The 23,577-nt window shown below is 41.4% G+C and overlaps 1 protein-coding gene across 2 annotated transcripts in view; it reads left to right on the forward strand.

The window, feature by feature from the left end:
* Positions 1–23,577, forward strand: part of LOC133366021 (uncharacterized) — a 68,969-nt gene that overhangs the window by 27,012 nt on the left and 18,380 nt on the right. For both annotated transcript variants that reach the window (XM_061588642.1, XM_061588643.1), the window contains exons 8-12: positions 6,547–6,660; positions 9,239–9,266; positions 10,828–10,881; positions 14,173–14,263; positions 18,421–18,463. In XM_061588642.1, coding sequence (XP_061444626.1) covers positions 6,547–6,660; positions 9,239–9,266; positions 10,828–10,881; positions 14,173–14,263; positions 18,421–18,463 — 330 coding nt within the window. The remainder of the gene's footprint in view (positions 1–6,546; positions 6,661–9,238; positions 9,267–10,827; positions 10,882–14,172; positions 14,264–18,420; positions 18,464–23,577) is intronic.

Here is a 23,577-nt window from a genome sequence, read left to right on the forward strand (position 1 = left end):
GCCGAGCTGAGTGCTTCTGGAACTGCTGGAATCAAAATGTGCTGAAGGAATCATGGAAGAGCACTGAGTAATAGCTGCTGAGCCAATTTGGTGCCTGGGATTGCTTAGGAAAAACAGTAAAATGCTCCATGGAATGGGAAAAGGAGATCGAGCAAGGCAGAGAAGGGCAGGACCAAAGTAGGGCATGGTAGGGGAGGACTGGCTTAGCTGACTGGGGTTCCCCAGCCCTGGTGTTCATTGACTGGCAGTACTTCTCAAGGTTTTAAGATGGGTTTTTTCCCTAATTGGAGATGCCAGAGATTGCCTTCTGTATGCAAAAAGTGCTCTACCATTGAGCTAAGATCCTTCCCGCTTGCACAGTGAACATATACTAGCGATTATATGAGCAATAGATAAAGGTCTTGCAAATTTGATTAATGGGGGAGGAATGGACAATCAGTTGGGTTCTCCTGCTTTAGGTAGTTATTGCTAGATTTAGCTGTTGCTGCTGAAAATACTTGTATTCTTATTCCTAGAAGAGGACTTCCGGTTTAGCTTCTTTCCAGTAAGACATATCTCTCTTCTTGTGCTATTTATTTTCTCTAAAACCGTCCATGACACTCAAAATAAGAAACAAAATCTTATCAAACGGACAGTAAGACTAAGGCGAGTTGTAAAAGACCTTGGAAACTTCCTTTAAAGTGAAACCTGGTTTTATGAACTGAGAGTAAAAGCTACAAAGCTATAAAGCTGCAAAGTCATAAATCTCGCGGACGGGTTGCCGCCATATATTCTGACTAACAAGGCACTAGAAAGTAATAAGATCTGAGCAACGAACAAATTTAAAAGCTACCACCCTGAGAGGGGAGGAATTTTCCCTGGCTAAATGAAATAGCATACAGAAACCAAAAGACTATAACCAGGAGGAAATACTAGGAGCAGCGAATAACAATGGATAGTGACGTACAACAAATCAGTTCTCAATCAAAAATTACAAGTTTTTTCCCCATAATATGCAACCCACCACACCAATTAGCTCAGTCACAAATAACTCAGAGAGTAACTCTACTCCCTAAACAGACTCATGGCTGGTCACTTGAACATAATCTGCCCGATAAAACCAATCTAATGAACTCAGCAGCTAAAAGCTTAGCAGAGGAATTAATGGATGCTGGCTTTAACTCCTCTCTGAACTCAATATTTGAGGAACCTCCATCGGAAGTATTCACCATTGACTCCTACCAAACGACGGAGGAACAACAAATGCCCCCATGTGAAAAGAAATTAGGGATGACTGAATTATCCCCGGAAGACTCTCAATTGAAATGGCAGATACCACTACTAGAGGAAATACAATTAATTAAAACTTATATTACTGAAACCAACAACCTACTCACCACACTGGTGCAGGCGATCAGGCCCCTGTTATGTGGAAATCAGGGAGCGCATAAATCTATGGAGCCTCCACATACTGGACAACTTAGTAAACAGCCCAATGGTACTTGTAAGAATAATGATGTGTCCTTAAAAAGAAACTCGCCATCCTGTAAAAAGTCCAAAATGTCAAAAAAAACAAAAAATATTAAGAATAATAAAGTCTCCCACCACAAGAAATTCAATTTTAAACCGCTGTTTAAATTGATGGACATACAAGCAAAACAAAACTCTGTAAAGTCGTGCCAAAATGATAACTTTGGCAAACAAATCTCCAGAAAAACTGATGCACGGCATGTCTTAAACAGCATTTCCCGAGATTCAGATCCTCCCACTGACGTTGATGAAAATCCATCTATACCATATATATTGCCTGCAGACATCAGCCTTGATAACAGTTCTGACATCTTCAAAACACATACATCTCTTTGGAACTTAGCACCTCAACCGAGAAAGTTGGTAATTTCCTATTGCCGGATAAATCGAGGGAAAAACTCAAATTACCCGAGTATCCCCTTCTTGGATATGCGTCTTGGAAGAACATTACAAGTAGGCTCGCGCATGAACTATATTCAATCTATGACAAATATTTCTACTAACAACTACGAGTGGCGCCTGATAGTGACCTTCCACTCACAACATATCGTCAACCAGATCTATCGAACAAAAGATCTACTAAGAAGGAGGGACGGTATAGTGATTCACAGATACTATACCAACATGGCTCCACCAACACCGCTGATAGCTTTCTATGCTCCCGTCATACGTGAAAACATTTCAGCATTGGAAGACACCCTAACAGAGGTTATGATTCAAAATACAAATCAAACACCTTCAGATACGACATTATTGCATCCTGTCATTGATGACGAACCTAAATCGCTATCGTTATGCATGAAGGAACTGGAACCTGAGGAGATACAGCTTACGGAGCTTTACTCCCTTCTTCCTGACACTGAGAGGTCAATCCTTATCAACAAGTTGTACCAACTGATTTGGCATTTTAAATCAACTGCAGCAGAGATGGATCAATCGAAGAAGGTGCCCGAATCTAGAACGCCAGATGAGGAATCCATGATAAATAATGCACCAGGACTGAGGAGTTCTCCTTCTGTCTACAACAATAAGCCCAGAATCAAAACACTTTACAAGCCGATTCTGGTAGGTGATGAATGGGATAAAGCCAGACATTTATATCCGGAAGAACTAGGCTCTCCTTTCGGCAAAGCGACACATCCTATCTGAACAAAAATCCCAAATTGTTCCCTAGCAACAGTGAAATATCTGTGGAAGCTGTAGGAGTCCATATGGAGGAAGCAATCTGACAACATTTGCCCCCTGAAAACGATCACCAAAGATATGGGCCTAATATTTCGACATCATTGCCCCGCTATAACACGACTTTTTTATCAAAAAAAGAGACTTTTCATCTTCTCTCATGGAATATATCTGGCTGGAATTCCAAACAAAACAATCAAGAATTTATGGCCTATATGGGCAAGCATGACATAATCTCGGTACAAGAGACATGGGCTAATGCTACACCAACTATGAATGGATATTCCTCTTACCATCTTCCAGCAACGCTTCCAGCTAATAGGAAAGGTAGAGCAAAAGGAGGACTGGCAATTTTTATTTCTACCTCGCTGTCAGTCCAACACAGTGAACTTCAATCCATGGCAGACATAGCTATGGCAGTTCTTATGTCATTCAAAACTGTAACTTTCGTGATTATTAATGTTTGCATCCCGCCCTCAAATCTGAGGTGCCATACGGATGCGATATGGGGTACTTTTGATAAATACTTATCAGATTTTGAACATACACTCCCAAATGCGAAGCTGATCCTCACAGGTGACTTGAATGCCAGAATTGGACCTAATGCCGATGTTCTTTTTGCCTCTAAGCTGTGGCGTGGTGAAGAAACCGAACAGTACGTCCCTCCCCTTGATAGAACATCGAAAGATCTTAAGATCAACTATGGGGGAATATGTTTGACACGGACAGTGGGTAGCCATGATCTGCTGATATTAAACGGCCATAACTATCTAGCAGACAGTGGGGAATTCACCTTCATTTCAAACCGAGGAAACTGTAATCGACTATGTTATAATATCAAAACAACTATTGAGGCTAAAAATAAATTTTGAGGTGGGAACAAGACAAAATAGTGACCATCTACCCCTTACCTTTCAATGCCATCTCTTGGAGAAATTTCGCTTAAATTCTGAGTATAATCCAACTCTAAATAATACATATCTCACTCATAAAAAAACGATTTGGACCCCACATTTAGGCATGAGGATTGCATCCTTCTTCAATACATCATGGGCTTCAAATATTCGTGAACAGTTAATGAATGATAATAACTTATCCACTCTCTTCACTGACTATGCCCAGTTACTATCACACTTAAATACTCTTTTGCTACCCAAAACCTTTAGAGCTAACCGTAAATTGAGAGCAAAATCTAGATGGTTTGATATAGAGTGTTTAGATCTCAAACGTCAACTAAGGAATGCCTATTTATACTATCGCCAGCAAAATCTTAAAAGCCTCCCCCCGGACTATTATGCTATAAAAAGAAAATACAAGATGACCTTGGTTACCAAGAAGAGACTGGCCATACAGGAGGATTGGAAGTCCTTAATTAATGCTGCCAGGACCAAAAATCATAAACACTTCTGGTCAATCATTTCCAATTCGCTGAGATCCATACCTTATACACAATGCAACATTCCACCCCAAAAGTGGGAATGCTTTTTCTTAGAACTCTATGAGGATGACCGACCAACCTCTCTAAGCCCTATCCGCTAGACTTTTCCAATCTCCCTCACTGGCCTCCAGTCACAAAAAGGGAAATAATGGATTTGATAGGGGGGTTAAAAGCTGCTAAGGCTCCCGGCCCATATAACATCCCGCCTGAACTGCTGAAAAATTTTCCCGACTGGTGGGCCCTGATACTAGCCAACCTCTTTACAAAAATTAACAACCCAGGTTATCTCCCAGAGATTTGGCGAGAAGCAATAGTTGTTCCAATCTATAAAAAAGGAGATAGAGAGGACCCTTCAAATTATAGGCCAATCAGTCTATTATCTGTAATTGGCAAACTTTACATGTCATACTTAAAAGAAAAACTGTACGACTGGATGGAGGAAAATAACATACTGGGAGAAGAACAGGCAGGGTTTAGAAAAGGAAGCTCCATCCTTGACCACTGTTTATTATTACATTTCCTTGCAGAAAAATATATGAATACTAGGGGAAATGGTCTCTATGTTGCATTTGTGGATTTAAAATCCGCTTTTGATTCCATTCCAAGAGATAATCTTTGGAGCAAACTAGCAAAGTCTTCAATCGACAAAAGATTACTTTTCCTAATTTACAATTTACACCAATACACCTCTCTGAGGGTTCGCTGTGGCCGTGGAGGTTTGGGGACTGTCCTTTACCAGGAAGATGAATGTTTTTGGTTTGCTGTTCCTGTTTTTTTAGCTTTTCCGTTATTGTTAGTTTTTATTGTTAGTCTCTTAATGTTTTGATGTTTGCATGTTCTGCTTTGTACATCGCTTAGAGTGGCTGACAATTCAGCCAGATAAGCGACTAATAAGTCGAATAAATAAAAAAATCCCTACCAGTAAGGGGGTTAGACAGGGCTGCACATTGGCTCCCCTCTTGTTTAACCTATATCTTAATGACCTAAATTCTAACTGTATGTCCAGGGATTTCCATCCTCCCAAAATTGGGAAGCAACCCTGCCCCCTCCTTCTGTATGCTGACGATGCGGCCCTCCTTTCTTTTTCCAAGGTGGGACTTAAACGCCTTTTACGTGCTTTTATGTCCTACTGCAAGCAAAATCAGTTAACCATAAACTATCATAAAACGAAAATCTTAGTATTCTCGAGGCGCAAATCATCTGGCTCCTGGACAGTAAATGCCCAGCAAATTGCTCTGGTTCCGCAATATAAATATATCGGCAACTTTCACTCGTCGTTGAACTGGATTACACATATAAGGGCTGCTATCCTAAACGCACGCATCACCGCCAAAAAAATCCTCCGATTCTTTTTTTATAAAGGAGGAAGATACGTGCCTGCGGCTATCCAGGTCTTTCAAACAAAAATCATCCCACAGTTATTGTTTGGAACGGCCATCTGGATTCATGCATTTAATCCTTCAATGGAAGCAGTTCTTTCTACCTTCTTACGTCAACTACTGGGCGTACCGAGATGCGTTCCAGCAGCAGCCCTTAGATTAGAAGCTGGCCTTCCTTCCATCGAATGCCAAGCGTGGCTGCTAACCAGCTATTGGGCCAAATTATCCTATGAACACCATCCGGGATATTTAACACATCTCTGGAATGATTCTTTTACATCAAGTTGGAGCAACAAAATCAGGAGTAAACTCTCCTCTATAGGCCTATCTCCTGAATATCTGTCAACACAAACATTAAGCTCGGCCAAATTTGCTATTCGAGCTCGACTTAAAGATATAGACTTTCAAACTGCCATCACAAAGGCCACAAAAACCTGCTCTCCTATACATTTTAAACTAAAGCCCGACCCCTCTAAATACGCCCCGTATTTGGACTTTCTCATAGATCCAAATCTCCGTTTAGCTTTCACTAGGGCTAGGTTCAATTCCCTTCAATCTGCATTACTTTTAGGGAGATTTCAAAAGATTCCTTACGACCATCGTCTGTGCCCTTGTGAGAAAGGCAACATTGAAACACTTTTTCATGTTTTATTCAGTTGCCCAATATACAACTCTATCCATCGCAATATCCTATCTAATATAATGCAAAATATTTCCCTGATGGCCCCTGATAATATGATTCACTACCTTATATCAGGATGTAACAAAGAAATTACAATTAGAGTTGCTAAATTTATATATGCCGCGCAACTGTTACGATCTGAAGTTTGGTCTGGTTAATTTGTTTTTATTGTATACGATAATTGAATAGAAGGACAAAATGTATTGACCTAACCCTTTTATCCTTGTTTTTAAGTTTAACTGATCTGTAGTGTTCTAACCCTTTTTAAGTTTAATTGATTTGTATTGTACTATATGCCTACAACAGGACGGGTCTTTGACCGCAAATAAATAATTTGAATTTGATTTTATTCCTAGAGAAGACATTATCCTTATATGGCAATTCTTAAAGGTCGAGGTTCAAACTTGAATAAAAGACTTAGACTGATTGCTGCAAAAATTGAGCGAGATGAAGGAAGAAAACAAATAATGGTATGAAACTGCAAAAACCTTTGTGTAAAATAAATTGGTATGTTTAAATGTGATTATATATTGCACATCACATTAAACCAAAGTTTAAAACAAACTGTGGTTTAATGTGAATGGTGTACATTGCTCACAAGTTCCCGTGGTGTTCTTCCCCTGCTGCTGCCACACCATGGATAAAGTAAGCCAGAGTGGCTTCTCATGTTTTCGGAACCTAGGTTCATGTTTCTCTCCATGCAAACCATGAGCGTTACCTGCGTCATGTTTCTAGCTTATTGCTTGTGGGAAACAAACCACAAGCCTTGATTTGGGTGGCATGAGAAGCCAGACTTTGGCTTGTTTTGATTTGCAGGAGTGCTGCTAGCTGCTCATTCACATTAAGCCATAATTTGTTTTAAACTGTGCTTTAATGTAATGTGTAAACAAGGCCATTGTGTGGTTACAATCCAGAGAGGTCTCTTAGGGTAAGCAACTCTCATTTGGAGAAAGATCTGAAATGGGCCTGGAGCTTCCCACTCCCTTAAAAAATGCTCCGTTAATTTTCTTGATTTGAACACCAGATTTCCCTAATCCTGGGAGCCATATCCACTGTCAGGTACATGCAGGGCCTTCTTGGTTAGTGGCTTCTTCCTATAGAGAAAGGACTTGGAAAGCTGTAATTGCTCATCTACTAATTTGGTCAACATTTGATTTTTTAGTGGTTCCTTTGTTACCTCCAAATTAGTTTCGTGGCCCCCCCAAATTACTGCCTGATTTTTTTTTGACTCCACTCGTAAGGGGGTCTGGTGAAGGATGGGTGAAACATTCCTTCCCTCCATTGCCAACCCTTCTTCTGGTTTCTACACTGAGTGCACAGGAAGAGGCTACGTGTCCAGCACAGAAATGCAGTGGACTGGTGGCAGAAGGTTGGAGCATTTATTGATTGTAGGGTGTGGTTTTTTAAAATGATTTTGTCTTGAAATTTTGATATTTGTAAACTGTTTCACATTTGTTATATAATTGGATTATATAGTGTTAGCCACCTTGGGAGGACTCTTCTGTGCTGTGAGCTCTCTGTTTTCTGTGCTGGATGTGCAGGAGGAAGCGTCACCTCCTGAGCATCCAGTTTGGAAACGGAGTGGGCTTCTTGAGGAGGATGAAGCACTCTTGTGTCTCCACCATCAGCCCACTCGCGTTTCTGGGGAGGGGGGGAGGAAGGAGGCAAAAGGCCCTCTTTCCAGATCCAGTGTCAAAATGCCAGGATTACCTCATCCCTGGCCAAGGTAAAAAAATGCAGCCATCTGCTGGAGAAGTCAGCCACTCCATCCCTCACTTATCTGGGCAAAATTTCTGATCACCTGTGACAGCCAAGCACAAGGCTGAGTTCCTTTATTTTTTTTTTAAATAGGGAAAGTTGAAAACACTGGTTTTTTGTCTCAGCTTCTCTAATTTCTTAACAAGTTAAGGGACAAAGGGCACAGTCAGGGAATGGTTTGTGGAGGTGTTGGGTACTAGAGGAGCATTGAGAGGGAGAAATAAGAGCAAAATATATTTGAAAAATGATACAAGTTGGGAGTGTACAGAAATGGATATCTTTACCACTTTCTCATTCATGGAAATTATAAAGGGCTAGCTGCTGCTTGTATCAGCTCATGCAACAATAAACAAAGTCTTTTCTGTGTGGTAGTACATTTAGGTTGCAGTTCTGGAAAGCCATACGTGGACAAGTATTTTTGAAAATGTTTACTGCAGGTACTGCTGGCAGAACAGGCAGTTTGGTTTTAAAATGGAAATATGACTTGCCCATTCAGCTGTGTGACTGGTTGAGAGTTCTTACTGCAAAACACCTCTACTTGCATGTGACCTTCTCCCATGTCTGTGCGTGTTACTTTCTGGGATTCTAGCCTTCTAGACAGCTGGTCTAACACAACATTTTTCGGTAAGAGTGCATAAGTTATGTATTTCTTGTGAAGAGAGAAATACATAACTTATGCACTCTTACCGAAAAATGTTGTGTTAGACCAGCTGTGGGAATCTTTGGCCATACTTCCTGGGGCTGATAGGAGCTGTAGTTCAGGAACATCTGGAGGGCCAAAGCTTCCTTACAGGTGGTCTGCCAGAACATTTTTCAGTAAGTGAGTGAAAAGGTTACATATTTCTTGTGAAATTCCTGTGCCAATTTCCATTCTGATTTCTGCTAATCTAAATTTATTAGCAGAATTGGTATGGGAAGACAGTGGTTATAGCACAAAATGACCAACAGTAGGTCCCAGACTCTGTGATAACAGACACGAATATAAGTATTTCTGTTTCACTTTTACTGTTGCAACTTCTGTCACTGGGGATTATCACATGTCTTTTAGAGTGTCATCAGGGAATAACAGATTGTTGTGCAGGCAGATTGGGCTGTGCCTATTTGAAGAAGAGCTCTGTACTGTATGATCATAGGCATACTGCAAGATATCTGTCATCTTACAAAGACTTTAACAGTCCAACTATCAATCACAATTGGCTGTTATTTTGACTTCAAACATGGATTCTTGCAGGTCATAAAAATGTTAGCATGTATCAAAGAAGTGTTGACTGAAAGCTCCTTTTTCTTTAGGTTTCAGTGGATAATTTTCTTGGAAAAGGTAAGTTGGCAAAGTGTACATGATGACTTATAGAATTAGGGTTGTTCCATATACACATCACATTTGGTAATAACCTACATTAGAATAGGAATTTGTGTGCTTATTTAAGATCACCATCTGGGGACTTGTTTTTATTGTCAAAAGGAGGACTCTCATATACTTCTTACAGTCATGGAGAAAAAAATTGCGGATTGCTAAGGGATCATCAACTGGATAGAATTCAATGAGTTAAGATTTAATTCATAAGATTTAGCTGAAGACATGTAACCGTCTAGTCAAAATTATTAAAATCATAGAAGTTCTTAATAGTGTTTAATTGGAATGTAAAATAGCATGGTGCACATAACATAACAGTACAGTTTTTATTAGATATTTAATCTCTCATTGATAGAGAAATTGTCAGATGTACCCCAGGAAAGCTATGCAAACAAAATATGTGATTGTACTTATTAAGAATCACAGCATTTGCAAGTAAAAAAGTCAAGCCTTCATTGAGACTTTTCCTCTTTCAATAAACAATATAATTATACATAAGGCATCAGGGTAAACAATACCACACTATGTAAAGTACAAAAACCTGCACAAATGGTTTGTGGTGTGAAACTTACCCTGAAGTTTTCAAACATTAAAAATATTGTGCTACTAAATGTGCTACTAACTATAGTGCAATAATCATAAATTGTAAGTAACAAGGACTCTATTATTTTAAAGGAGGCCAGTGACATTGTGTCCCAGAAGTGTTGAGGGCAACTCTCAACATCACATTTTGTTGATTTTTTTCTGAGTAAAGTGGTTGTCTAAAGATCCTTGACTGAAAATTGTCATTAAGTCAGGATGCTGGTTGTTTGCAAATATTTGCAGTTGTGAGTAGAGTCTCCATGACTCCAAAAACCTGATTAGTAAATTTTGTGCAAAATCATAGCTGTGATGAGGAAAAAATGTTTGCTGGGACACAAATAAAGTTTTAACTGGAAAATGTTTAAATAATTCAGGATTGTAGTTGTGTAAAATTGTGGAGTATTATTGACCTCTGAGACAGATAAGGAAAGTGAGTGATTTGCTTGTTATGAAAGACAAAATAGTGTTTCACCCTCTATGTTCTTTTCACACATGAAATGAACTGGATAGGTTATGGTCTAAGTCTATATACACAAGAAACTAATAACTTTAAACAGCATTTTGTGGGGTCCCGTTATCCCCTATCTCCTTATGTGCATGACTTTTCTGTTTTCTCAGACATTCCTTTAGGGGTAGAATTAACCCCCAAGGCCATAAAAATTCACTAAATTAAAGAGGGGATCCCCTGAAATATTGGATAGCAATTAATACCTTGTCGTTGAGGTCTGCTGGGAACAGGAATTCGTGGAAGACTGAAATGAAAGTTTTTAAAAATTGTTTACAGTACTGTTGGAGTTTATTTAACCTGACAGGTGAGGTTGGAGTTAAAAAATAAAAATGGATATAAATGAATAAATTGAACTAAAGCACTTCAGAAGGGTTTCACAGAAGCAGTAAACTATGCTCCAACTTGTACTTTCACATCCTTTATTTTTTCCCCCAGATGACAGATACTCAGTGGAGCCTTCAGATTCTCTAGTAACTTGGTTTTCTGAAGGTAAGCTGTTAGGCCCTTTGCTCCAAACCCTCAGTTGTTTGAACTGCTATATTTATGATAAACTATAAGACTTGCATTTGATCCATTGATCTATTCCATAATATTATTTTCATGGCTCTTTATGACAGCAGTGATGAGTAATAAAACAATCAACTTAGTTATTTGTTAGGGGAAGGAAACCATTGCCCTCTCACATAGTGGTGTGTTTTTTTGCATAAGAAGTGTCTACATATCAGTGGATACAAATCTAACATCAGAAATGGCAATATTTATAAACTAGTTAGGAGGATGCTCTGCCAATGATCTTAAAGTGGCTATACTTGAACAAAGGAATTTCAAAGGGAGGCTCTAGTGTGAAACTACTGAATTACAGTTCATCAAATTCTTAAAGTCTGTTCACTTGGGTCTGAATAGAGATAATGGTTTCCACTAAATTTTGCCAACTGTTTTATCATCTTTTACTGTTGTGTAAATGGTCACTGTGTTTGTTTTGCATACATTTTAGCTTTAATTTGTCACAATTGGTTCTTGCATTTCATTTCTCTTTGATCCCACTTACAATTCCCCTGCAACTGAGAATTATACTTCATGCATCTGAATTTATTTATTCATTTATTTTTATTTAGAATTAGACTCTAGCCCATGAAAGCTTACGCCATAATAACATTTGTTAGTTTTTAAGGTGACACAAGACTTTTGGTTATAATTGTGATAGGCAGCTGTAACCATAGGAGCAAAGGATAGTTAGCTTTCAGACCAGGAGTGGCTAACCGTTTGGATGATCCTCTCCAAAGATTGATTTTTACAGGACCATTAGTTTTCTCTACCAGAAAATCCCCCAGTGCATTGTCATGGCCCCCTTTGAACTTTATTTTAATTCTAGATGATTTTCAGGCATTTGACATTATTTTCAATTCTGCCTGCAGAATTCAACTTGGAAGGTTACATACAAGTTCCTTTCAAATAATTCTGGGGCTTCTGTTGTCTCAACTACGACTCCCTTTTTCATTGTAATCTAGACATTCCTAAAGTAACCAGGATCATTGCTCCAGGGAAGCTCACCCCTTTTCCTTGAGAGACTCATCAGAATGAGTTATTAATGTTGATTTCCTGCAGGCCAGGTCTGAAGGGCAGAGGTGTAGTTGCCTCTCCACCTATTGGATCTGAATCTTGTTGTGTTACAGTAGAAGTTGTTTACCTGAACATTTCCTGTTTCATTAAACAAACACTTTGGACTATGACATCTGTTGTCCAAAGATGATTTTTAGGAACACTCTTTCATAAGTAAATAGTTTAGAACAGGGGTTCCCAAGCTGTGGACTGTGGACCACCTGTGGTCTGTGAGCTTCATGCTGGTGGTCTCTGACATGTCTATGAAAAACAGTGGGAGCAGCAGCTGTTCTGTTGTTCTCAGGCTTTGCACCGAAGGCTGTTGCAAGATGGAACTCATTTGCAGCCTCCCTCCCCCCCCCCCCAGGTAGCCGAGCACTCCACTTTCCCCTTTTCTCGCACTCACTCTTCTAAATCCACTTCATCTTGGAGGTGTAGATTACTGGATGAGGAGCAGTGGCAATGCCTTTTACCCAGCCGTCTAACCCCAGCTGCAGCAGCCACAGAAGACGGTATTACTTATTTATTTATTAAATGTATATCCCGCCCTTCCTCCTAGAAGGAGCCCAGGGTGGCAAACAAATGATAAAACACTAAAAACATATTTAAAACATCTTAAAAACAAAACAAAACATCCTTAAAAACATCTTAAAAGCACTTCCAGCACAGATGCAGACTGGGATAAGTTCTCTACTTAGGTCTTGTTGAAAGAGGAAGGTCTTCAGTAGGCGTCAAAAAGACAACAGAGACGGTGCCTGTGTAATATTTAAGAGGAGTGAACTCCAAAGGGTAGGTGCCACAACTAAAGATCCACTTCCTAAGTTGTGCAGAATTGACCTCCTGATGAAATGTCATCTGCAGGAAGCCCTAACATGCAGAGCATAGTGATCGACTGGGTATATAAGGCATAAGAAGATATTTCAGATATTCTGGTCCAAAGCGGGATAGAGCTTTATACACCAAAACCAGCACCTTGAAGTTAGTCCAGTAGCTCTTGGGCAGCCAGTGTAGTCTGTCTTGCCATGCTCATGTCTGTTCTGGTGGCCCTTTCTGCTTTTTCTCTCTTCCAGTGTTTGTGTGTGCGGGCTAAGAGTCTGGCAGTCACAGAGTCAGTCAGGCAAGTTAGGGCTTGACAGACAGTGCTCTTGCTTTCCTAACACAACTGCTGTCATTCCCCTCTTAAGCCCTCCAGACTTCTTCCCCCCTCCCTAGCCTTCTTTAATGTACCATGGCGCACACCAACCCACCCACCCACCAACCCACACGTTTGATGAGGAAATCTCCTTTCCTCCTTAGCAGCCTGGACGTTCTCAGTATTCGTGGTATTATCTGCACTGAGAGGCACTAGATAAGGAGGGGTAAAACCAAGAGATTTCAGGGCTGTGAACCATGATGCTTACTTGTGAGTACGCACCATAGAACACAGACTTCCTTTTGAGTAAAAGTGTGTGGGATCAAGTTTCTAAGGCTGAAGTCCTATGCATATCTACTATTGATCTTGGTGGGACTGGCTCCTGAGTAAATATGCTTGGGATTGGCTGCATGATGAGGTTTGGAGAGAAAAAGAGACAAAACTGGGATTATAGTTAGGAGGGAAAGGGCAAAGGAGAAGGGGAAATACTGACAGGTTTGAAGGGAGTTTTGTAGATAACTAAGATCACATCTGTGGAGTGCTTCACGTGCAAGCCTTTTCCCACCCCTTACACAGAAGACTTGCCTTTTGCAAGCAATCACACACACAAATCCCTCAGGAAATTCCTCCCATTTCTGTTCCATATGCATCCATTGCATATATTCAAATATTCATATTGATTTTGAATTGTATTTTATTGGTTCTTTTATCCCATACATTTCATATGAGAATATAAATAAAAGCAACAATAAAATGCAGTTAAAAACCACACAGCAGCTAGCACAGTGCATTGCAATTGAATTCTATGGCATTACAGTGGCCACATTGTGGTCTGCCAAGACCCTCAGCAATTTTCAGGTGGCCCATGGGGGGAAAAAAGTTTGAGAACCACTGGTTTAGAAACTCCATGGACTTATCTGTCATTTGCATAATACGTCCCACTTTTCATTGCTTCATGTTGACATGTTGGTATTTTAATGTAAGGCGATGCCGATAACACTCCAGGCTTTTTGAAGAGTTATTACTGAATAAGCTTGTTTCATTTTTAGATGATCCAGCTAAAGAAAATAAGAAGGAAAAAGAACTGGAGGAAAAGGAAGATACTAAGAAGGCTGAACATACCAGCAAAAATGCAGAAAGGTTTTTAGATAATTGTTTGAAAGTATCCCTAGAAAATAGTCTAAAGATACATACCTAAACAGGAATGAATCTTCTTGGAACACCTAATGAGTCTTCCATTGAGTACTGAAAATGGAAAATATGAGACAAATGGGAGGGACAAAGGCATAGGGGGTTGCTCATGAGACATGTGAACTGCCAGATACCCCCTTTATCAGTTCAGAAGATAGAATACAAATCCATTCCCTTTCCAGTTAGGATTATGCATCCAGTGATGTGAACTGTCTTTTCTAATGTCGTTTTGAGGGTATATGAAGCCATTTTGGTCCACTCTCTGGCACATATGCACACATTATTCCAGCAAGGCCATGTTAAAAAATTATAAAAGTGAAGGCAAACTGTAGCCTGTGGATGTAAAACCACAGCCCATCTGGATGTAAAACTGGGCATTGGCTTGCTATGATGCAAGGAATTGCAGGGGTGGTAGGTGGGTGGACTTCCCTCTCCTTGGGAGCAGGGGTAGGACATAGCAACATACAGTGATTATTCATTGGATATTCTTAAGGATAAAGAGTCTATTGCACTGCGCTGGAAAGAGCATTATCACAACCTCCTTAATCGTAACTATTGTGGCTGGTGAGGTGTTCTCGCAAATTCCACAACAACAAACTAGAGACAAGCTTGCAGTATCCCCTGATTTGGATGAAGTCAGTAAAGCCATCAATCAAATGAAGAACAACAAAGCTAGTGGACCTGATGGGATTCTTGCTGAAGTCTTTAAAGAAGGTGGGCCTGAACTTAGACAACAACTTCATAAGCTCATTGAAAAAATCTGGATGAGGGAGGAGATCCCGGAAGACTTTAGGGATGCCATAATTATCACCCTTTTTAAGAAGGGTGGTAGAACAGATTGTGGGAACTATCGAGGTATATCTTGTCTTGCTACCGCAGGTAAAATCCTTGCAAGGATCCTTGCAAATCGTCTCTTACCAATCTGAGGATGTCCTCCCCAAATCTCAAATTGGTTTCCATTCTTCCAGAGGGACACAGTGGACATGATCTTCACTGCACAACAGCCTCAAGAAAAATGCCAGGAGTAGAATTGACCTTTATATATGGCATTTATTGATCTGACTAAGGCCTTTGATACTGTGAATTGGACCATCCTTCTGAAAACTGGATGCCCTGATAAATTTGTGAATATTTTGCAACTCCTTCATGACAACGTGACAGTGACAATTTTGGATAACAATGGCTTTCAGAGCGATCCATTCAGAGTCGGATCAAGCGTAAAACAGGGATGTGTCATTGCTCCTACCTTATTTGCTATCTTTATTGCTATGATTCTACACCTTATTGAGGGGAAATGTCCTCCTGGTGTGGAAATCATATATCGAACAGATGGAAAGCTTTTTAATCTCAGTAGGGGCAAAAAGTAAGGTACTGTCAACCTCTGTCGTAGAACTTCAGTATGCCGATGATAATGTAGTCTCTGCACATTCAGAGAAAGATCTTCAAACTATCCTAAATGTCTTTGCAGAAGCATACGGAAAGCTTGGGCTCTCACTTAATATTAAAAAACCAAAGTGCTTCACCAGCAGGTGTGAACTAGTCTCTCTGTAGCACCATCAATCTAGAATTGGCCTCTACAGTCACTTACGGACCCACTTGGAAGACAATCTTATTTGGCCACGAGTGATCACCAATGAATGAATGATTCATTGGATGCGTATAACTGTGCAGGCTTCGAGCTGATTGGCTATCTGAGACAGACTGAAAATGCACTCCAGAGACTGAGTGATTGGATTAATGATGTGGGTAGATGGGGAGGGGAACAGAATGAATGTGGCGAGTGTGGAGTTTTGGCAGGCAGGGCAATCTCTTTGGCCTACAGAGAAATCTTGAGAGACTGAGTAGTGAAAAACTAATGAATATATGTGTGGGGGACAAGAGAGATTAGGTTCTTCATGCTTGGTTTTTTGGTGTTCTGGGATTCTTGGAAGGGCCCCACCCTAATTACCCACACTAACTGTGGCATCCTCCCTCCCCTTGTACATAGGTTTATAATTGACCTTGTTCTTATTTTTGTTGTTGACTTTCTTTGGTAAAGACAATAAAGACTTGGTTTGTCTTATTAAATGCTCTAGATCAGTGATTCCCAAAGTGGGCAGTAGCACCCCCCTGGGGGGCGTTACAGCCTTTCAGGGAGGTGTTGGTGTGACTACAAACTTTAGGGGGGCATTTGGGTTCATTAGGGGGGTGTTGACATTTGGCGGTCTGAAGCGACAGTTGAAGCATTTAAGTTTAATTTTATTTAATACACAAATCATTAATTTTTAAACTGTTTTATCCCCAGTTAGGATGTATTTAATAGTCTCAGTTCATGGAAATAACACTATAAATAGTGTGTGCTCTTTAGTAAAGAAATTCTGAATAGCGGCCAATGTCATAGCAAGGAATGGGGATATTAGCCACGCCCTGGCACTAGGTAATGTTCCGATGTTGTCTTGAGGGATGTTGGAACCAATCACTATAGAGTGTTTGATAAGATGGGCGTATTGGTGGAGGGCGCATTCTTCCAACGGATGAGTGCCGTGTGCAAATGGGTGACACAGACAGTCAGTTATTCGCTGGTTTTCTTCAGGAATGGGACACACTCGCTACCCGTTGTTTCTGTGATGTTTAAATGAACTTGTTTAACGAAACAATGCCGGTAAACTGAATGAGTTTGTTGTTAAGTAACACAGTGTATTCTATTGGTTCATACTGTGTGGACTTAATTAGTTTTTGCTTATGTTTGCAATAAAAAGGCATGATAAAAACGATCAGTAATAATCATTGAAAATACTTTTTATGCTTTACTCATATTTTAAGGGAAGAATAGGAAGCATTGGCATATACTTAATCTGAGGGGGGCTTGGGCACAAAAAGATTTTGCAAAGGGGCGCTGGGTCGAAAAAGGTTGGGTAATGCTGCTCTAGATAAATGTTTTCAGAAAACAAATACTCTGCTTCCATAGAAGCAATCCAATTCCTACTCTGTCTCTTCAGTGGTCTTCTAGATTTCCTATAGAAGCATGCCCTGAGAGCCTGGAAATCTTATTAAAAAGAAACTTAAAATAAAGAAAATTATTCAAAAGAAAATTAAGAAGAATTACAAGCTGAGTTATGCAAGACTGTTTTTGCTTTTGCTGTGCATAGCATTTAAGATGCTTTGCAACAGTTGTCCAGTAGTTTAATATGTCAAGACAGATATGTGCAAGACAGAAAGGTGATATGGCACTATCTCTTGTGAAAACATGTTCCTTCATCTTGTTCTATAATTTATAGACGGGTAGCAGTGTTAGTCTGTTGCAGCAAAAACAACAAGGAATCTTGTCCACAAAACTTTATGCCATAATAAATTTGTTAGTCTTTAGGTGTCACAAGTGCAGTCTACCATCCATCTACAAGGTACTTGATGAAGGGACTTGTCTTTTGTTTGTTTCTAGAACAGTTAAAACAAGAGTCTTGTGGCACCTTAAAGACAAAATCTTTAAGGTGCCACAATACTGTTTTTGCTATTGTACAACAGTTATTTTGATTGCTGCTTTACAACAGGAATGGGGAACCTCTGATCCACTAGATATTGTTAGCCAATGGTCAGGGATGATAGTCCATGGTAGGTGAGACCAATAAGAATAGGAATCCAACAACATGTGGAGGGCACAGGTTCCCTATTGCTGCTTTATGGAGTGATGTAAACAAAAGACAAGTCCCTGTTCCAAGTACCTAGTAGGCTACAGTAGGCTGCATTTTACTCTGTGTGTCACAGTTTTTGCAGGATTATATTTGGGTGTGTAGTGCAATTCTAAGCATGCTTACTCCCGAGTCCTATTGAGCTCAATAGAGCTAGAATGTGTGCTTAGAATTGTAGCCTCAGGCTTCATTGTTGGTTGTGGATGGGAATTGAGGTATACAGGGCAAAAGGTGCGTTTTGAAGACGGATTTGAAGGAATGAGAGAGAGAGAAAGAGAAAGTAAGTGCTGGGAGGGAATTCCAGGGAAAAGGGCGAGAGAGAATGGGTTTGGACTGTGCAGGAAATGGTAAATAACATGTTTTTATAACTTGTACAATAATGTTTTTCTCATAAGATAATTCAATCTTAACTCATTCAACTCATTCTTTACATTTCATAAGGTGTGATGATCACAATAAATCAAAAGATGAAGAACAAAGTCAGGTAATTATGTAATTTATTGGAAGGTTTCAGCAGTAGCAGTCATCTTTACACTTATTTTTGCATGGAAGTACAAAGTTAAATCTGGGACTGTTAATCCCCCCGCCTTAACTGGTTAGTAGGATAGTTTGAATAATTTACTAATATAAGAGTAACAAGTATCAAGTAGGCATTTAGTAGAATATCTAAAGTGAAATATCAATGTTTTGTTATGGCTATTGCCCAGAGAAAGACAGAAAGAAAATACTATATTTGCTAGATTATGACCATGAAATAAATTCAAGAAAATACTGGGTCCAACTCAGTCACCCTTAAGCCTCAGTTGTTTTTGACCTTGGGTATATTAAAGGGCAGTTAGGTTATTTTTATTATTGGGTTTCTCATGGTGTGAAGTTTTTATAAAGGATAAAAGATAAACAAGTAAAATATTTCGAACAGGATGTGAAAGGCTTACATCTACCATTATCTGAATATTTACAAATTAGACATTTTTAATTAGGATCAAGGAGAGAAACACAGTGATTGAGCTAACATGATTTGAGCGTATTTTAGGTAAGAATGTAAAAAAGGGACTGTCCCAAATACATTTTATTTGATTGTGATAGCAAGATAGATACATGCTGAATACCGAAACAGTTCTCAAATACCAACATTAAAAGAAAGGTGTGTTAAATTATGATATTTCATAATTTAATATATGTTTCTCTTAATTTCTGTTCTAAGCAAATTAACATGAGTGTTATGGATGAAACAGGGTTTTTTGAAAATGAGTGTATTGTTTTTCACACGATTGGAATGCAATGCAAAGCAGGTAGTGGGTAATCCGTTCCCTCTCATTGTAGAAGTGTTTTGTTTTCCATTATTCTTTTTATAATAACAACTGAGGGAAAATAATAATAATAATAATAATAATAAAATTTTATTTTTGAGTCGCCTATCTGGCCGAATGAACGGCCACTCTAGGCGACATACAAAATACAGTAATACAATAACATACAATATAAAAGCCAAGAAGGACCATAATCAATAATTAATAAAACACCAGTTAATAACAAAAGTTAAAAAGACTAACCCACCCCAGGAATCCCATAGGCCTGCCTGAACAACCAGGTCTTCAGGGTCTGGCAGAAACTTGACAGGGAGGGGGCATGGCGAAGATCAAACGGGAGGGAATTCCAGAGGGTGGGAGCCACGATCGAAAAGGCCCTCTCTCTAGTCTGCACCAGCCTAGCCAGTTTAACTGGTGGGACCGAGAGAAGGTCTTGTGTGGCTGATCTTGTCAGGCGGCATAATTGGTGATGCTGGAGGCGCTCCTTCAGATAAACTGGGCCGAAACCGTATAGGGTTTTAAAGGTAAATACCAACACCTTGAATTGGGCTCGGTAAACAACTGGTAACCAGTGTAGATCTATTAACACCGGAGTAATATGATCACGGCGACGGCTATTCTTACTCAAACGTGCCGCCGCATTCTGTACCAGCAGTAATGTTTCTTTAAAATGATAGGTGTTCTTAGACCTACACTTTGGAATTCTTCTATTTTATATAGAATAAAAATAAACATTGTAAGAATTATGGTAACAAATTTTCTCATATTCTCCTGTGCATGGAAAGATGATATCAGGTGGGTAAGTAGCTCCACCTAGCAGTTGAAGGCAGAAGAGCACTGTTGATTTTTGCAGGAACTTCCTGTTCTGTGTAGCTCCCAGCTCAGTTCTCTTCTGCCTTCACATACAACGGTTGATCACTCTCTCTGCTCTGTGTTCAGGCCTGTATATTTGTCTTTTGTATTTGTCTTATATCCTTTCTGTTTCCTCCCCCGACTTCACCCCCCTTTGTTTTTTTTAAAAAAAATCCCCCCCTTTTTCCTCCCCCGGAGCTCTTCCATGGCACGAGGAAAACCAAGAAAGGGATTTCTCTTCCTTACCCACCAGAACCGTGCAGGGGTGGGAAGTTGTAAGGGACGCTCTATGGGAGGACTTAACGCCCGCTCCCCTTCGCCCAGACCAGCTTGTTACCGCTGCTCTCGGCCATACGCCCCCCACCCCCGCTGATGTCATTATCAGCAGAGATGGAATCTGGTGGCAACATTTGAGGCCCCAACGCTCCTTTCCTGCCTCGCAGCAGCAGCACTCATTGCACAAGCCCCAGGAGGAGTCCTCTTTCACCCTCCTAAGCCAGTGGTGCAGCCTCGCCTTAGCGGCTGCAACAAAATGCACCAGCCCTCCCACCGAAGCATCAGTGGGAATGTAGACCCCGGATAGCACCCAGCACCCATAAGACCCTCTGTGTGGTTGTACCATGGGGATAGCAACCCGCAAATCCAACAGGCTGAAAAAGAGGCCCAAGCCGCTCCCGCCCAAACTAGGAGCAGCGCCACCACCATTGCCCAGACAGGCTTTACAGCCTTGCTTTGGGGCGAACGTCCAGATGGAGACGGCCATGGCCTGCCCGTCTTCCGACAGGCTGGAGGTGGCTGAGGCAATGAAAATAGCAGGCAGGGTGGCTTCAGATGGCGTAGTGCCCATGATGGACAGGCAGACCGGCCAGACCAGGCAAGCTCCTGGTGAGCATAATGCAGACGAAGGGAGAGACTCACACAGCACTGCTTTCAGGACTGGAAGAGACCAAGAGTCACTGTCTAATGAAGAAGGCATACAAGCCCACCCTGGCTTGGATTCAGTTTTTTCTACCAAATCCTCACCTGAAGATTTCATGGGCTTTACAGATACGTCTGCCTCTTACCAGACCATCCACGTTACAGAAGGGGAAAGATTCCAGCCCCCCCTCTTCTCCCTCCGCTCATCAATTACAAGGAGAGGTATACCAACCCTGTTGTGCACACACTCAGCCTCTTCAACTACATTTCTCGGATCACATGCTTCAACAGTTGCAGGATCAGCTCAGGGCTTCCCTGTTAGCGGATTTGACCAGGCATCTCTGAGGCACAGCGTCCTCCATTCAGCACCTCCCTAGTGGCACACAGGGAACGCAGGCAACAAGGGTTCTTCTTCAGCCATCCCATCATCCTCCAACCTGCAGCCTCCTGCAGCACACAGTTCACCTGACCCTTACGTGGCCGCTCAAAGTAGGCACGCCCAACCTACAGAGGAGACGCCTGTTGATCCAGACAATGAACTGATTGTCTTAGACAAAGAGGACTGGATTGGGGAGTCAGAATCGGAAGAGATTTCAAACAACAGAATTTTCCAAGAACCCCATTTCCTCCCCCTTTTATGCAAGGCAATGGAGGCCCTCAGCTTACACTCCCATGACGACCCTCCAGTTCCGTCAACGTCCAGGATTCTGACTGTGTGTCCAGGCCCAAAACCTAAATCCAGGGTGCTCAAGCTCTCTGCGTTACTACCCAAAGTGATCAAATCCGAGTTCGATGTTCCTTTACAGTTCAAGAAATCAGTGTCAACAGCTAACAATTCTATACACTGGAACAACAGATCATGGACCAGCTGAAAGTCCCACTAGTAGACACGCCCATAGTTAATCTTCTAAATCCATCTTTGAATCTAAAGACTCAGATGCTCACCTTAAGGACGCGACTGAATGCAAATTGGACCAAGGCCTCAGAAGGGTACATGAGGCTAGCGCACTTTCCATCAGAGCAGCAACAGCAGCATCTTCTGTCTTCACAAGGTTTTCTCTCTTATGGCTGAAGGACCTTCTGGATGGCCCACAACAGGACCCTGCCAGAGCACGCAAAGCCTTGTTAAAAGTCTCCCGGGCAGTGACCTTCATGGCAGATGCATCCATGGACGCCATGCAATTTGCAGCAAGGTCGTTAGCAGCGGGCGTCTTCACCCGTAGAACCCTGTGGCTGCATCCCTGGGAAGCAGATGCCACGGCTCGCTCTAACCTGGCTTCAGAGCCCTACGTGGGAGGCAAGTTATTTGGTGAGGAAGCACTAGCAGGCATCTTGGAATCCAAGGACAAAAAGAAATCTATGCCCTCCTCCAGGAAAAGAGAGGACAGAAGGCTATTTCGAAGAGCCTTCCACCCATATTCACAGCCGCAATCCTTTCCAAATTCTAGGACACCAGGACAGGCTAGAGACACCTGCACCAATTTCCCCTTCTGGTACAGCCAACGTCCGCAAGCAAAGGACCAACCATACATTTCCAATAGACTGGGGTTTGGAACCCAGGCAAGAGGGAACATACATCAGTTCTGACGCCAGCACTCCTCTGGTGGGAGGATGTCTCCAACACTTTGCTCAGCAATGGAGGGACATGTCATCGGACCAATGGGTTTTATGCACCCTCAGAAATGGCCTGAAGCTGGAATTTACATCCCTCCCTCCCACAAGATTTGTCCCATCCCCTCTCTCACGGACTCAAGTCAAAAGGGCAAGAACCCTCCAAGCAATTTCCCATCTGCTCCACATATCAGCAATAGGGCCAGTCCCGGCAGGGGAGAGAGTTTGGGGCAATTTTCTTTACTGTCGCAAAAAAAGATGGGTCATTCAGGGTGGTACTCGACCTCAAGAACCTGAACAAATACATTCAATACTGCAGGTTCCGCATGGAAACCTTGCTTTTAATCAAGGAGGTGCTGAGAAAAGGGGAATTCCTCTCCTCAATTGACCTGAAGGAAGCCTATCTACACTTTCCCATCTCCCCCCCCCCCGACGCTATCTCAGGTTTACGGTGGGGAACAACCATTTTCAATACAGGGCCATGCCCTTTGGCCTGTTGTCAGCCCCCAGGGTATTCACAAAGATTGTGGTTACTCTGGTAGTCCACCTCAGGATGCAAGGAGTCCACATATTTCCTTACCTGGACGACTTCCTCATTTGGTCCCCATTGCTAAGCAAGGCCTGGGAGGATATGCACATTACCTTAGTCTGCTTGAAGGACCATGGCTTCCTAATCAACCAGAACAAAAGCCAGTTAGTTCCTTCTTTTTGCATTGTACATCTGGGGGCCACTATAGACTCACAACAGGGGACAATACGACTGGCACAGGACAGAATCAACAAAATACAAGCTGCGGTATCCCACCTTATGACTTCCACACCAGTAGACCTCATGCACCTAGCCTCAGTGCTTGGGTTGATGGTGGCAGCCTTCCAAATGGCGCCTTGGGCACGTCATCACTCTCCC

Source organism: Rhineura floridana, chromosome 11, assembly GCF_030035675.1.
Source record: "Rhineura floridana isolate rRhiFlo1 chromosome 11, rRhiFlo1.hap2, whole genome shotgun sequence".
In the NCBI taxonomy this organism is placed as follows: Eukaryota; Metazoa; Chordata; class Lepidosauria; order Squamata; family Rhineuridae; genus Rhineura; species Rhineura floridana.